This window comes from Salvelinus fontinalis, chromosome 37 (genome assembly GCF_029448725.1).
Source record: "Salvelinus fontinalis isolate EN_2023a chromosome 37, ASM2944872v1, whole genome shotgun sequence".
NCBI lineage: Eukaryota > Metazoa > Chordata > Actinopteri > Salmoniformes > Salmonidae > Salvelinus > Salvelinus fontinalis.
In genome coordinates this window covers 32,498,075-32,515,046 of record NC_074701.1, presented here as the reverse complement: position 1 = coordinate 32,515,046, position 16,972 = coordinate 32,498,075, and the positions used below count along the sequence as shown (strand labels likewise).

The following is a 16,972-nucleotide window of genomic DNA, read 5'->3' as shown; positions in this document are numbered from 1 at the left end:
AGAATGCGAAACACTGCATATTCCTGCTTTATATCAAAATCAAAATAAACCTCTGTGCAGTGGGTCTTACATGTATTTGCTGGGGATCTGTCCTCTATGGATCTGCTGTGCGTTCTCATCCAGAAGCCAGACCATCAGGGGCCAAAGCTGCCCTTTAGGTAACTGTGTGTGGTGTCTGGTTGGGTACCTTTTCAATGCAAAATGAACAATAACTACTGTATTCTATTTCCAAAGGGGATGATTGAACAGTATTAAGTGGTCTACATTTAATATTTCCTAGTACTGAATGAAACAAGGTTGTCATCTCATTCAAGAACAGGGGGAGATAGCGAGACACAAATAACTGATGACTCCCACTTGCAGAGATAATCAGCGATCAAGTCGTGGAGATCTCCACAGGTGGTTGTATCCTTAACAGCATGCAGCAAAATGGCAGTTTGGTTGTTAGCCAATGTCAAAGCGTTCTTGCAAGAGCTGCACTCTCCCGATTGGCTGTTGTGTAGTCACGTCGCTGAAATTTGCATAAACTTTTGGAACCTTGAACACTGCTAGCTCGCTGGTCGCCAACCGTTAAGTCGCTGTGTCTCCTCTCGTCTTCTTCCATTGAAAATAACTGCAGCTAGGTCGCTGATATTCTCGACAAATGTAAATCCCCAGTAATGAGTCTGACACAGAAGCCATGTCATTGCGATAGAGAAAATGACTTTTATTCTAATGTTAATGTCTCAACATTTGATACATATCACATTTTTCAAAGAAAATAAAAATAAAACCGCAGAACAGTACCTGGCAGCTTGTCATTCTTCTTAGAAATACAACCATTTCACATTTTAAACCATCTCTACCTACTACAAAAAGGTACATTACAATTGTACTTAATATACCGATCATACAGCCCAATAGTCAAACTTCAGATCTGATTTTCCTTTGAAAAACTGTGCATTAAGTCCCTTTTTCAGCAAAAATGCAAATATGGAGGAGCATTCTGTCTGTTTTCTAATCAAGATTATTAAAAAATAAAGGCCATCAATGAAATGTATGGAACTAATGTGATACATTTAAAATGTGAATTAGTTAGTAAAAATGATAGTACCTATTCATTTATAACGTCTACTGGGAAACCTAGGAACTATTTGTTAAGGTCCACAGAATAACAAGTGCAAAACAGAAATAAAAAAGATCAAACTGACGTACTGGACTTTGGCACATTAGGATGCAGGAGAATGTGTTTGTGCCGCTTAGATAAAAAATACATTAAATAATGGAAAAAAATGTATCACTAACATTTAAATGGTTTTATTAAGGAATAAAGAAAATATATTTGCTCCATGGTGTCATTCTGGTTTGTGAGTACATTTAAAAAAGGTGACAACCAAAGACAAAAACAGTAAAACATGCAAATACCTGCTAAGACATGACTACTGAACTTCCACAGGCCTGAGAACTAGTTGAAATACATGTACTATAGAATAATTAATCTGCATACTGTTACAGTCCATAGGCCCCCGTGAGGCATGTACACTCACACACACAAACATATTATATATATATTCTCTATATTGTCTTTAAATATGTGACAGATAGATATGTGATGGAGACACAGTGGTCTGTCTAGCCCTGGAGTGTATTCTGAGGTGGTCGCCGTCTGGACTACCCTCACAACCTTGCAATTGTCATATGCTCTGTACTGTTTCATTCCAAAACAAGCTCTGGGGGGGCCCCAGAACCGAGTTTGGTTTGTTTGCAGAACTATAGTGTTAACTTGGGTTGCAAAATTCCGTGAACTTTCAATAAAATCCCTGGTTTACCGAAAATCCTGATTGGCGGATTTCCTGCTTAATCACCTCACGATTCCGGGAATCCTCCGAATGGGATTTAAGAAACTACAGGGAATTTTGCAACCCTAGTGTTAACTTCATGGTGTTTGCAGATCTCAAGGTAACAGATGGGTGTGAACAGCATGGTGATGGCTCTAGCTAGCCTTCCAATGGGCAGTGGGGAGGTCCTATCACCATATTGCTTCTACTTATCCTGTTCCATCAGATCGGAATGGGGGCCGTCTCCTACGGAAGGCACTTCCGATAAGCCCGTAAACTGTCCACTCACGTGCAGTGACCATAGAAACGCAACGAGTAGACCAGACAACATTCGCTACTGCCATGTGTGATTTTCATGGCTTTTGCTTTGCTATAGACACACAATTTAATTTATTGACACAGTTACACACGTGATGCACACTGAAGTTTGGTCTGATTGAAAGCTGTAAAATATTGTTTGATTTGACCCATTCAAAATCTCTTTTGGGTAAAACATTTTTTGACAGAAGACCAATAAGACATATCGCTTGGAGAGGTTTATCTGTTCTACAGGTAACGTTTCTATGGCGTCAACTTCATACCAATATCAAAGACCATGTTTCAATCCAACCAACAAAGTCATTACAATTCATCAATAATATTACTCTCGCTCTCTCTCGCTCATACACACACACGATTCATACGCACACACAGTTATTATTCCACATTATTAGTTGTCATTCATTGAACGGGGTGTGTAAAACAGGGTGATGTCATTTGATACACAGGTTTGATTTAAGGGCTGATTCTGGGTCAGGGGGGGGGGGTCTAACACATTCCAGCAGAACATTTAACAACAACACTCATTTCTTAACTGTAAAAGGCTGCTTACAATGCAGGTTTACAGAAACACCACCTTAAAACCCTTAGGGAAGGCCAAATGAAGAGTAACACCACCTGTCAGTTCTACCAACCTGCTACAGATTACAGAGAAGAAAAGGCTCTGGTTAAAAAGGTACAAATCAACACCCTGAAAACAATAACAAAAATATCTAGCTTACATGTGTAGTAGCTTACTGTAGTGTACCTATTGGTATAGTGTGGAAGGTTTTGTAGTGTTTGTTGTGAGTGGAGAGGCGCAGTGCAACAGGGTGCAGTGGTGGCCTCCACCCTCTAGGGGAGAAGGGTGCAGTGGTGGCCTCCACCCTCTAGGGGAGAAGGGTGCAGTGGTGGCCTCCACCCTCTAGGGGAGAAGGGTGCAGTGGTGGCCTCCACCCTCTAGGGGAGAAGGGTGCAGTGGTGGCCTCCACCCTCTAGGGGCAGCCAAGGGGAGTCCACAGGACCTTACTCTGTTCCTGGTCAACTATAGTTATGATCTGAGTGCAAATGTAGGGCAGAGTGCCGCCCTGGACAATACCTGGAAAGATACAGGAAGGGAAGGGTTAACTAGGTTAGAAAATGACACACGAAGCCACATACACACATATGCATCCACCCACCCCCACACACAGCCAAAGGGAAACAGAGACAGTGCAACATGCGTTGAATACCAACCTGTAAAGAATGTGCTATACTCCTGCTCTATCTTCTGTGCTACCTCAAACTGCTCCTTGGAATGTTTTTGAGAGACCTTGTCCCGCAGGTACACTGGATCCTTCTGTTCCCTGAGGAGAAGAAACCAGCACAGAGTATTAACACACAGCCTCACTACCAACACAGACAAACCAATATAGAGTAATAACACACAGCCTCACTACCAACACAGACAAACCAATATAGAGTAATAACACACAGCCTCACTACCAACAGACAAACCAGCGCAGAGTAATAACACACAGCCTCACTACCAACACAGACAAACCAGTGCAGTGTATTAACACACAGCCTCACTACCAACACAGACAAACCAATATAGCGTAATAACACACAGCCTCACTACCAACACAGACAAACCAGTGCAGTGTATTAACACACAGCCTCACTACCAACACAGACAAACCAGAGCAGAGTAATAACACACAGCCTCACTACCAACACAGACAAACCAGTGCAGTGTATTAACACACAGCCTCACTATCAACACAGACAAACCAACAAAGAGTAATAACACACAGCCGCACTACCAACAAAGACAAACCAGTGCAGAGTAATAACACACAGCCTCACTACTAACACATACAGGTAAACTGCCAAAATAAAGGAACCGCCAACATTGTGTCTTAATAGGGTTTTGGGCCACGATGAGCCGCCAGAACAGCTTCAACGCACCTTGGCATAAATTCTAGCAATTGTTGTCCGCGGTTCTGAAACATCAGTGCTCTGTTGAATTGGCGCCTTTAACATTTTAGTAATTTAGCAGACGCTCTAATCCCTTTCCTAGACCATGTTGCATTATAGCAAAGTTAACCAGCATATTGGTGTTGAGAACAATGCGGCGGAGGCAGCAGCAGAATGAGGAGATGAGAAAACAGCACTTGCCTTAAATTGTCTAAGAAAAGTGGGAAAACCAACTTAAATGAGGTATATAATCAATAGCCTAATTGTTTAAAAAACATATTTCACCTTTATTTAACCAGGTAGGCCAGTTGAGAACAAGTTCTCATTTATAACTGCAACCTGGCCAAGATAAAGCAAAGCAGTGTGACACAAACAACAACAAAGAGTTACACATGGAATAAACAAACGTACAGTCAATAACAGAATAGAAGTCTATATACAGTGTGTGCAAATTAGGTAAGATTAGGGAGGTAAGGCAATAAATAGGCCATAGTGGCATAATAATTACAATTTAGCAATTAAACACTGGAGTGATAGATGTGCAGAAGATGAATGTGCAAGTAGAGATACTGGGGTGTAAAGGAGCAAAAAAAACAAAATCAATATGGGGACGAGGTAGTTGTATGAGCTATTTACAGATGGGCTATGTACAGGTGCAATGATTTGTAAGCTGCTCTGACAGCTGATGCTAGTGAGAGAGATATGAGTCTCCAGCTTCAGTGATTTTTGCAATTCGTTCCAGTCATTGGCAGCAGACAACTGGAAGGAAAGGCGGCCAAAGGAGGAATTGGCTGTGGGGATGACCAGTGAAATATTCCTGCTGGAGCGCATGCTACGGGTGGGTGCTGCTATGGTAACCAGTGAGCTGAAATAAGGCGGGGCTTTACCTAGCAAATACTTATAGATGACCTGGAGCCAGTGGGTTTGGCGACGAATATGAAGCGAGGGCCAGCCAACGAGAGCATACGGGTCACAGTGGTGAGTGGTATATGGGGCTTTGGTGACAAAACGGATGGCACTGTGATAGACTACATCCAATTTGTTGAGTAGAGTGGTGGAGGCTATTTTGTAAATGACATCGCCAAAGTCAAGGATCGGTAGGATAGTCAGTTTTACGAGGGTATGTTTGGCAGCAGGAGTGAAGGATGCTTTGTTGCAAAATTGGATGCCGATTCTAGCTTTAAATTTTGGATTGGAGATGCTTAATGTGAGTCTGGAAGGAGAGTTTACAGTCTAACCAGACACCTAGGTATTTGTAGTTGTCCACATATTCTAAGTCAGAACCGTCCAGAGTAGTGATGCTGGACGGGCAGGCAGGTGCGGGCAGTGATCGGTTGAAGAGCATGCATTTAGTTTTACTTTCATTTAAGAGCAGTTAGAGGAGTTGTATGGCATTGAAGCTCGCCTGGAGGTTAGTTAACACAGTGTCCAAAGAAGGGCCAGAGGTATACAGAATGGTGTCTTCCGCGTAAAGGTGGATCAGAGAATCACCAGCAGCAAGAGCAACATAACTAATGTATACAGAGAAGAGTCGGCCCGAGAATTGAACCCTGTTGCACCCCATAGAGACTGCCAGAGGTCCGAACAACAGGCCCTCCGATTTGACACACTGAACTCTGAGAAGTAGTTGGTGAACCAGGCGAGGCAGTCATTTCATTGGTGCCCGGCTTTATCAATCATCCACAGATATCTATAAAAATAAGACAGATCCTGCTTCTGTTGCCTGTGATTGTTTAACAGCCTACTGATTTCGTGATCACCAAGCCTCAGGCAACCACACATGTTGGGAAAACTATTTCACAAATTCAGCTGTTTTTAATCTTTGCTGTAATAAAGACTATATACTTTTTGTTAGAACTGCATCTCTTCTATTTATCATTTATTGTGTTGTTTACACTTTAAAATGAAATTGTCAGAAAAATTCATCATATTGTCTATAACTCTCGTTTTTCTTGATCTCCTTATTGTTATTATTACTATTATGACCATCATTATAATAAGTAATTATCAATATCACTAGTAGGGTTAGTATAGCAGCCTTGTATAACCACCATTGAGCTGTAGGCCTAAGAGCACATCCTGTTTAGTCTTAATACCGGAACTTGAGTGGACCTAAATCATTCATTTGTTCGTGTCATCACACAGTAGAAATCGATTTGTATTTGTCACACTCGCCGAATAGGTGTAGACCTTTACAGTGAAATACTTACTTACAAGCCCTTAACCAACAATGCAGTTAAGAAAAATAAGTTAAGGTATTTACTAAAATGAACGGAATAATTAAAAAAATGTTTTATTAAAAATAAATAATTAATAAGGAGCAACAATAAAATAACAGTAGCGAGGATATATACAAGGGGTACCGGTACAGAGTCAATGTGCGGGGGCAACGGTTAGTCAAGGTAATATGTACATGTAGAGGTAAAGTGACTATGCATGGATAATAAAGAGAAAGTAGCAGCAGTGGGGGTGGGGGGTCAATGCAAATAGTCTGGGTGGCCATTTGATTAGCTGCTCAGGAGTCTTATGGCTTGGTGGTGGAAGCTGTTTAGAAGCCTCTTGGACCTAGAATTGGCGCTCTGGTACCGCTTGCCATGTGGTAGCATAGAGAACAGTCTTTGAATAGGGTGGCTGGAGTCTTTGACAATTTTTAGGGACTAAGTTGGCCAACTTCTGGGAAAAGAGGTTTGTCTGAGTAAAATATATGAAATACTTTTGTTTACATTGTAGAATTCTAAATAATAGATACATTTAAATCCCCATGTCACTACAACTCTACTAATCAGTCCTGGGACAAACCAATTTTGTGCCCTAAGAACTTTAAACAATGCATAAAAATATGTAGTAGAGGAAACTACGCCATTTTAAAGTGTTTTAAAATGGTGGCAAAATAGATGCAAATGCCACCGCAATTGAAGAATGAATCCTCTACTAACACTGAATCATCTTCTCTCATAAGTTGGAAGAAAAAAATACATCAAATTATAGCAGGGCTCTCCAACCCTGTTCCTGGAGTGTTACCCTCTCCTGTAGGTTTACACTCCAACCCTGTTCCTGGAGTGTTACCCTCTCCTGTAGGTTCACACTCCAACCCTGTTCCTGGAGTGTTACCCTCTCCTGTAGGTTCACACTCCAACCCTGTTCCTGGAGTGTTACCCTCTCCTGTAGGTTCACACTCCAACCCTGTTCCTGGAGTGTTACCCTCTCCTGTAGGTTCACACTCCAACCCTGTTCCTGGAGTGTTACCCTCTCCTGTAGGTTTACACTCCAACCCTGTTCCTGGAGTGTTACCCTCTCCTGTAGGTTTACACTCCAACCCTGTTCCTGGAGTGTTACCCTCTCCTGTAGGTTTACACTCCAACCCTGTTCCTGGAGTGTTACCCTCTCCTGTAGGTTTACACTCCAACCCTGTTCCTGGAGTGTTACCCTCTCCTGTAGGTTTACACTCCAACCCTGTTCCTGGAGTGTTACCCTCTCCTGTAGGTTTACACTCCAACCCTGTTCCTGGAGTGTTACCCTCTCCTGTAGGTTTACACTCCAACCCTGTTCCTGGAGTGTTACCCTCTCCTGTAGGTTTACACTCCAACCCCTGTTCCTGGAGTGTTACCCTCTCCTGTAGGTTTACACTCCAACCCTGTTCCTGGAGAGCTACCCTCTCCTGTAGCTTTTCACTACCACCCCAGTTGTAACTAACCTGATTCAGCATATTAACCAGCAAATTTTTAGAATCAGGTGTGATAGATTAGGGTTGGAGTGAAAACCTACAGGACAGTAGCTCTCCAGGAACAGAGTTGGAGATCCTTGGTTTAGAGTATGACAACACATTCTGGCTAACACAGGCTAGCTGCTTGCTAACAGTAGGACTCAGTGATATAACCACACACAGAAGATGTGGCTACACCAAATGACATTACATAAAAAAAGTGGAAGAGCATCTCCAGCTGTTTGGGATTAGGCAAGGGTGTGTGTGTGTGGGGGGGGGGGCAAAGTGTATTGTGAAGGTTTAAACCAGTTCACAAATGTTCTGTTTAATTCTGTTCAGCCATTTTCTTTGGCCAAATTAAGTTCCAACTGTAATGCTGTGTATGTCGCAACATAATAGCCTGCTCTTATTTTCCCTATAAACAATGGCTTGACTTACTTTTGAATTACCCTAATTAAGTTGAGAAACTTTTGTAAAAGTTGTGTGGTGTGGCTATTAGCCTATTATACTGCAGGCCTATGATTTTAAGGCATGATATGAAGGCAGTACAGGACGGTGCTCTTACTAACTCCAACAGTTGAACTTGAGGTGAGGAAGTGTTTCAGGCCTACCAGAGTTACTCCTATAATCTAACAATATAATGCTTATCTTTATACAAAATATTTGGAGAGAAAATGTACGAATTAACCTCCTTCTGTACGTCTATATAGCAGACGCAGTAACAATCTGACAAAGAAATGCATGTCGGTGTTATTGCATGCCGCCGGCATATCTCTAGGTCTCCATCTCTCTGGGGCCAGAACTAACCTTCTCTTCTTTTAAATACTTTATTTGTATACACATACATACACTTAATATAAACCCAACATGTAAACCCAATGTAAAGTGATAATCCAACCACCTGACAGGTGTGGCATATCAAGAAGCTGATTAAACAGCATAATCATTACACAGGTGCACCTTGTGCTGGGGACAATAAAAGCCCACTAAAATGTGCAGTTGTCACACAAAGCCACAGATGTCTCAAGTTTTGAAGGGGCGTGCAATTGGCATGCAGGAATGTCCACTAGAGCTGTTGCCAGATAATTTAATGTTCATTTCTCTACCATAAGCCATCATTTAAAGAATTCAACATCATTTAGAGAATTTGGCAGTACGTCCAACCGGCCTCACAACCATGTGTATGGCGTTGTCTGGGTGAGACGTTTGTTGATGTCAACGTTGTAAACAGAGAGCCCCATGGTGGCGGTGGGGTTATGATATGGGCCGGCATAAGCTATGGACAATGAACACAATTGCATTTTATCGATGGCAATTTGGCCCATTGTGAGGCCCATTTTTTTTAAAGGTATCTGTGACCAAGAGACGCATATCTATATTTCCAGTCATGTGAAATCTATAGATTAGGGCCTAATGAATTTATTTCAATTGACTGATTCTCATATGATCTGTAACTCAGTAAAATCAATATACCCACACACGCACATTTACAGTTGAAGTCGGAAGTTTACATACACCTTAGCCAAATACATTTAAACTCAGTTTCAGAATTCCTGACATTTAATCATAGTAAAAATTCCCTGTTTTAGGTCAGTTAGGATCACCACTTTATTTTAAGAATGTGAAATGTCAGAATAATAGTAGAGAGAATGATTTATTCCAGCTTTTATTTCTTTCATCACATTCCCAGTGGGTCAGAAGTTTACATACACTCAATTAGTATTTGGTAGCATTGCCTTTAAATTGTTTAACTTAGGTCAAACGTTTCAGGTAGCCTTCCACAATAAGTTGGGTGAATTTTGGCCCAGTCGCAATGTTCTATGGGATTGAGGTCAGGGCTTTGTGATGGCCACTCCAATAACTTGACTTTGTTGTCCTAAGCCATTTTGCCACAAATTCAGAAGTATGCTTGGGATCATTGTCCATTTGTGACCAAGCTTTAACTTTCTGACTGATGTCTTGAGATATTGCGTTAAAATATATCCACAATTTTCCCCTCCTCATGATGCCATCTATTTTGTGAAGTGCACCAGTCCCCCCTGCAGAAAAGCACCCCCACAACATGATGCTGCCACCACCGTTCTTCACGGTTGGGATGGTGTTCTTCAGCTTGCAAGCCTCCCCCTTTTTCCTCCAAACATAACGATGGTCATTATGGCCAAACAGTTCTATTTTTGTTTCATCAGACCAGAGGACATTTCTCCAAAAAGTACGATCTTCGTCCCCATGTGCAGTTGCAAACCGTAGTCTGGCTTTTTTATGGCGGTTTTGGAGTAGTGGCTTCTTCCTTGCTGAGTGGCCTTTCATGTTGTGTCGATATGGGACTCGTTTTACTGTGGATATAGATACTTTTGTACCGGTTTCCTCCAGCATCTTCATAAGGTCCTTTGCTGTTCTGGGATTGATTTGCACTTTTCGCACCAAAGTACGTTCATCTCTAGAAGACAGAACACGTCTCCTTCCTGAGCGGTATGACAGCTGCGTGGTCCCATGGTGTTTATATTTGCATACTATTGTTTGTACAGTTGAATGTGGTACCTTCAAATGTTTGGAAATTACTCCCAAGGATGAACCAGACTTGTGGAGGTCTACAATTGTTTTTCTGAGGTCTTGGCTGATTTCTTTTGATTTTCCCATGATGTCAAGCAAATATGTACTGAGTTTGAAGGTAGGCCTTGAAATACATCCACAGGTACACCTCCAATTGACTCAAATGATGTCAATTAGCCTATCAGAAGCTACTAAAGCCATGACATCATTTTTGTGGAATTTTCCAAGCTGTTTAAAGGCACAGTTAAGTGTATGTAAACTTCTGACCCACTGGAATTGTGATACAGTGAATTATAAGTGAAATAATCTGTCTGTAAACAGTTGTTGAAAAAATGACTTGCGTCATTCACAAAGTAGATGTCCTAACCGACTTGCCAAAACTATAGTTTGTTAACAAGAAATTTGTGGAGTGGTTGAAAAACGAGTTTTAACCAACCTAAGTGTATGTAAACTTCCAACTTCAACTGTATATATACACACACACACACACACACACACACACACACACACACACACACACACACACACACATACAATATCATACAGTGGATGCCTAAGCCTATTGATCTATGCATGAAATGCTCTGATGCAATTAGTGCTCAAATTGCTGACAGTTGAACAATTACTGTTTTAGGAAAGTAAAGACCAATAAAATATTAGGCTATAATGTTTTGCATGTGCTACAAATCGAAAACACAAGGAATAGTGTTTTTGTCATCGGCTGTTTTTAAGGCTGCGCCAGGTCGGATCTGAATGCATACGGATGGCCGGTAAATTTCTCAAATGTCCGGTAAATTCAAATCTTCCCAGGCACGTTGTCTGGAGTCAAATCTTCCTAATGTAAACTGACACACACACACCTCATTCAAACACTCATGTCCACACACAGGTCAGACAGAGAGCTATTCAGCACGGCAATGTGTCTGCCGGGGGAATCTCATGGTAGAGAGGAAATCTAGCCAACCTTTTCATTACTGACTGGTCAAGGAGGAGAAGAAGTTATCAAATAACATTGGGATATAGCCAGGGGATTTGTCAGTGTGCGTGTGGTAGTAGTCAAGAAGAAAAGGAGCCTGGGGATTTGACTGTGCTAGCGTTATACCGCTCTTATTATACTGTTCCTGCTGAATCCCATTAATTTCTCCAATTAGTTACTCACCCGGGGGACCATCGCACACACACACACCCAGACAGAGACACACACAAAAGCGTTCTGTGAACTCAACCACCAAGTACAAATGGACAAAACACACTAAAGATGGAATGGAATTATTTCATCTCAGACCTGGGAACTGGTCAAATGGAACATAACATTTAAAAGATCTAGAATGATGAGAACACTGTAAATCCGTGAAGAAGATGGGTGTGGCTGGCTACTTACTTGATCTGCTTGGCGTTTTTGTAGCGGATGAAGATGACGATAGGGTAGATGTGAACGCTGTGCAGCCTCTCAATGGCGTGGGGGGCGATGTCTAGCAGACAGTGACAGTCCTAAGAAGGGGAGAAGAGGACATCTCAGTTTAGTCCTGTTTGTTCTAGGTACAACAACTGGGATGACAAGCAACATGATGCTGCTGCTTCCAGAAAGGACCAACATGATACTGCTGCTTCCAGAAAGGACCAACATGATACTGCTGCTGCCGCTGCCAGAAAGGACCAACATGATGCTGCTGCTTCCAGAAAGGACCAACATGATGCTGCTGCTGCCGCTGCCAGAAAGGACCAACATGATGCTGCTGCTTCCAGAAAGGACCAACATGATGCTGCTGCCGCTGCCAGAAAGGACCAACATGATACTGCTGCTGCCGCTGCCAGAAAGGACCAACATGATACTGCTGCTGCCGCTGCCAGAAAGGACCAACATGATGCTGCTGCTGCCGCTGCCAGAAAGGACCAACATGATACTGCTGCTGCCGCTGCCAGAAAGGACCAACATAATACTGCCGCTTCCAGAAAGGACCAACATGATACTGCTGCTGCCGCTGCCAGAAAGGACCAACATGATACTGCTGCTGCCGCTGCCAGAAAGGACCAACATGATGCTGCTGCTGCCGCTGCCAGAAAGGACCAACATGATGCTGCTGCTGCCGCTGCCAGAAAGGACCAACATGATGCTGCTGCTGCCGCTTCCAGAAAGGACCAACATGATGCTGCTGCTGCCGCTTCCAGAAAGGACCAACATGATGCTGCTGCTGCCGCTTCCAGAAAGGACCAACATGATGCCGCTGCCAGAAAGGACCAACATGATGCCGCTGCCAGAAAGGACCAACATGATGCTGCTGCCGCTTTCAGAAAGGACCAACATGATACTGCTGCTGCCGCTTTCAGAAAGGACCAACATGATACTGCTGCTGCCGCTTCCAGAAAGGACCAACATGATACTGCTGCTGCCAGAAAGGACCAACATGATGCTGCCAGAAAGGACCAACATGATGCTGCCAGAAAGGACCAACATGATACTGCTGCTGCCGCTTCCAGAAAGGACCAACATGATACTGCTGCTGCCAGAAAGGACCAACATGATGCTGCTGCTGCCAGAAAGGACCAACATGATGCTGCTGCTGCCGCTTCCAGAAAGGACCAACATGATACTGCTGCTGCCAGAAAGGACCAACATGATGCTGCTGCCGCTTCCAGAAAGGACCAACATGATACTGCTGCTGCCGCTTTCAGAAAGGACCAACATGATACTGCTGCCGCTTCCAGAAAGGACCAACATGATGCTGCTGCCGCTTCCAGAAAGGACCAACATGATGCTGCTGCCGCTTCCAGAAAGGACCAACATGATACTGCTGCTGCCGCTTCCAGAAAGGACCAACATGATACTGCTGCTGCCGCTGCCAGAAAGGACCAACATGATACTGCTGCTGCCGCTGCCAGAAAGGACCAACATGATACTGCTGCTGCCGCTTCCAGAAAGGACCAACATGATGCTGCTGCTGCCGCTTCCAGAAAGGACCAACATGATGCCGCTGCCAGAAAGGACCAACATGATGCCGCTGCCAGAAAGGACCAACATGATGCCGCTGCCGCTTCCAGAAAGGACCAACATGATGCCGCTGCCGCTTCCAGAAAGGACCAACATGATGCCGCTGCCGCTTCCAGAAAGGACCAACATGATGCCGCTGCCGCTGCCAGAAAGGACCAACATGATGCCGCTGCCGCTTCCAGAAAGGACCAACATGATGCCGCTGCCGCTTCCAGAAAGGACCAACATGATGCCGCTGCCGCTTCCAGAAAGGACCAACATGATGCCGCTGCCGCTTCCAGAAAGGACCAACATGATGCCGCTGCCGCTTCCAGAAAGGACCAACATGATGCCGCTGCCGCTTCCAGAAAGGACCAACATGATGCTGCTGCCGCTTCCAGAAAGGACCAACATGATGCTGCTGCCGCTTCCAGAAAGGACCAACATGATGCTGCTGCCGCTTCCAGAAAGGACCAACATGATGCTGCTGCCGCTTCCAGAAAGGACCAACATGATGCTGCTGCCGCTTCCAGAAAGGACCAACATGATGCTGCTGCCGCTTCCAGAAAGGACCAACATGATACTGCTGCTGCCGCTGCCAGAAAGGACCAACATGATACTGCTGCTGCCGCTGCCAGAAAGGACCAACATGATACTGCTGCTGCCGCTGCCAGAAAGGACCAACATGATGCTGCTGCTGCCAGAAAGGACCAACATGATACTGCTGCTGCCGCTTCCAGAAAGGACCAACATGATGCCGCTGCCAGAAAGGACCAACATGATGCCGCTGCCAGAAAGGACCAACATGATGCCGCTGCCAGAAAGGACCAACATGATGCCGCTGCCGCTTCCAGAAAGGACCAACATGATGCCGCTGCCGCTTCCAGAAAGGACCAACATGATGCCGCTGCCGCTGCCAGAAAGGACCAACATGATGCCGCTGCCGCTGCCAGAAAGGACCAACATGATGCCGCTGCCGCTTCCAGAAAGGACCAACATGATGCCGCTGCCGCTTCCAGAAAGGACCAACATGATGCCGCTGCCGCTTCCAGAAAGGACCAACATGATGCCGCTGCCGCTTCCAGAAAGGACCAACATGATGCCGCTGCCGCTTCCAGAAAGGACCAACATGATGCCGCTGCCGCTTCCAGAAAGGACCAACATGATGCCGCTGCCGCTTCCAGAAAGGACCAACATGATGCCGCTGCCGCTTCCAGAAAGGACCAACATGATGCCGCTGCCGCTTCCAGAAAGGACCAACATGATGCTGCTGCCGCTTCCAGAAAGGACCAACATGATGCTGCTGCCGCTTCCAGAAAGGACCAACATGATGCTGCTGCCGCTTCCAGAAAGGACCAACATGATGCTGCTGCCGCTTCCAGAAAGGACCAACATGATGCTGCTGCCGCTTCCAGAAAGGACCAACATGATGCTGCTGCCGCTTCCAGAAAGGACCAACATGATGCTGCTGCCGCTTCCAGAAAGGACCAACATGATGCTGCTGCCGCTTCCAGAAAGGACCAACATGATGCTGCTGCCGCTTCCAGAAAGGACCAACATGATGCTGCTGCCGCTTCCAGAAAGGACCAACATGATACTGCTGCTTTCAGAAAGGATCAAATGCAAGAGACTCGACGTCTATTAAGACAGAACGTTGTAAATTGTGAGAAATGAAAAACCTGAAGACTGCTTTTGAGGTGACATTAAATAAGCTTATAGTTGACCACATCTAACTTTATTCAGGATCTGACAATGTAGAAGTATTTATCGAGGATCAGGTCCCCCCGTTCATATAATCTTTTTCACTATTATCTAAAAGGTGAAACTAATGCTAGATCAGCCCTGATATTGTACCTTCTCTGTGATCTCCTTGATGGAGGCCACGGTGGTCACGTCAAAATGGCCACTCCTGCGTTTGTAGTCGATGAAGAGGCAGTCTTTGACTCCACGCTCTATAGCCTGCTGGGATGCCTTCATCACCTCTGAGGAAAACACACAGACAGAAGTCAGAGACTGTTCATCCTAATGAATACAACCCAGTAGTCTAACCAAAGAAATAGAAAATGACAAGGGCTACACTCAATGATTGTATATCTATAAGTCTAAACCCCATTCTGTTTGATAAAATGACAAGCAATCATCAACAGGCAATAATAATATATTATTATGTATGCTTTTCTTTTGGACTGCATGTAGGACAATATGTCCCCAATAAAACCCCATCCACAGGGCACATAAGGCTGCGGTCAAAAGTAAGGCACTACAGTGAATTCGGAAAGTATTCAGACCTTTACTTTTTCCACATTTTGTTACGTTACAGCCTCATTAATCTACACACAATACCCCATAATGACAAAGCAAAAACAGAGCTAGAAATGTTTGCAAATTTATTACAAATAAAAAAAAATGAAAAACCTTATTTACATAAGTATTCAGAGCCTTTGAATTGAGACTCGAAATTGGGCTCAGGTGCATCCTGTTTCCATTGATCATCCTTGAGATGTTTCGACAACTTGATTGGAGTTCACTTGTGGTAAATTCAATTGATTAGATATGATTTGGAAGGCACACACCTGTCTATACAAAGTCCCACATTTCACAGTACATATCAGAGCATGTACACCAAGCCATGCTGTTGAAGGAATTGTCCGTAGAGCTCAGAGACAGGATTGTGTCAAGCCACAGATCTGGGGAAGGATACCAAAACATTTCTGCAGCATTGAATGTCTCCAAGAACAGTCATTCTTAAATGGAAGAAGTTAGGAACCACCAAGACTAGAGCTGGCCTCCCGTCCAAACTGAGCAACCGAGGGAGAAGGGCCTTGGTCAGGGAGGTGAACAAGAACCAGATGGTCACTCTGGCACAGCTCCAGAGTTCCTCTGTGGAGAAGGTTTTCCTTCTGGAAGGTTCTTCCATCTCTGCAGCACTCCAATCACACCTTTATGGTAGAGTAGCCAGACAGAAGCCACTCCTCAGTAAAAATGCACATGACAGCCCGCTTGGAGTTTGCCAAAAGGCACCTAAAGGACTCTGACCATGACAAACAAGATTCTCTGGTCTGATGAAAACCAATATTGAACTTTTTGGCCTGAATACCAAACGTTGCGTCTGGAGCAAACCTGGCACCATCCCTACGGTGAAGCATGGTGGTGGGAGAATCATGCTGTGGGGATGTTTTTCAGCGGCAGGGACTGGGAGACCAGTCAGGATCAAGGCAAAGTGCAGAGAGATCCTTGATGAAGAGCGCTCTGGACCTCAGACTGGGGCGAAGGTTCTCCTTCCAACAGGACAACGACCCGAAGCACACAGCCAAGACAATGCAGGAGTGGCTTCGGAACAAGTCTCTGAATGTCCTTAAGTGGCCCAGCCAGAGCCCGGACTTGAACCCGATCGAATATCTCTGGAGAGACCTGAAAATAGCTGTACAGCAATGCTCCCCATCCAACCTAACAGAGCTTGAGAGGATCTACAGAGAAGAATGGGAGAAACTCCCAAATACAGGTGTGCCAAGCTTATAGCGTCATATCCAATAATACTTTTTAGAATAAAGTTGTAATGTAACAAAATGTGGAAAAAGTTAAGGGGTCTGAATACAGTGCTGATCTCAACTCAACCAGTATTATTAGTATTATATTGTGGTACTATATGTTGTACTCTACTCAACCAGTATTATATTG

At 44.2% G+C, this 16,972-nt stretch overlaps 1 protein-coding gene across 8 annotated transcripts in view; it reads right to left on the bottom strand.

The window, feature by feature from the left end:
* Positions 1–682: 682 nt before the first annotated feature.
* The window catches only part of LOC129836539 (disks large homolog 5-like), a 110,232-nt gene continuing 93,942 nt past the window's right edge, over positions 683–16,972 (bottom strand). For all 8 annotated transcript variants that reach the window (XM_055902861.1, XM_055902863.1, XM_055902867.1 and 5 more), the window contains 4 exons: positions 15,149–15,276; positions 11,708–11,817; positions 3,351–3,460; positions 683–3,213 (listed from right to left, as the gene is read on the bottom strand). In XM_055902861.1, coding sequence (XP_055758836.1) covers positions 3,110–3,213; positions 3,351–3,460; positions 11,708–11,817; positions 15,149–15,276 — 452 coding nt within the window. In that variant the 3' untranslated portion in view covers positions 683–3,109. The remainder of the gene's footprint in view (positions 3,214–3,350; positions 3,461–11,707; positions 11,818–15,148; positions 15,277–16,972) is intronic.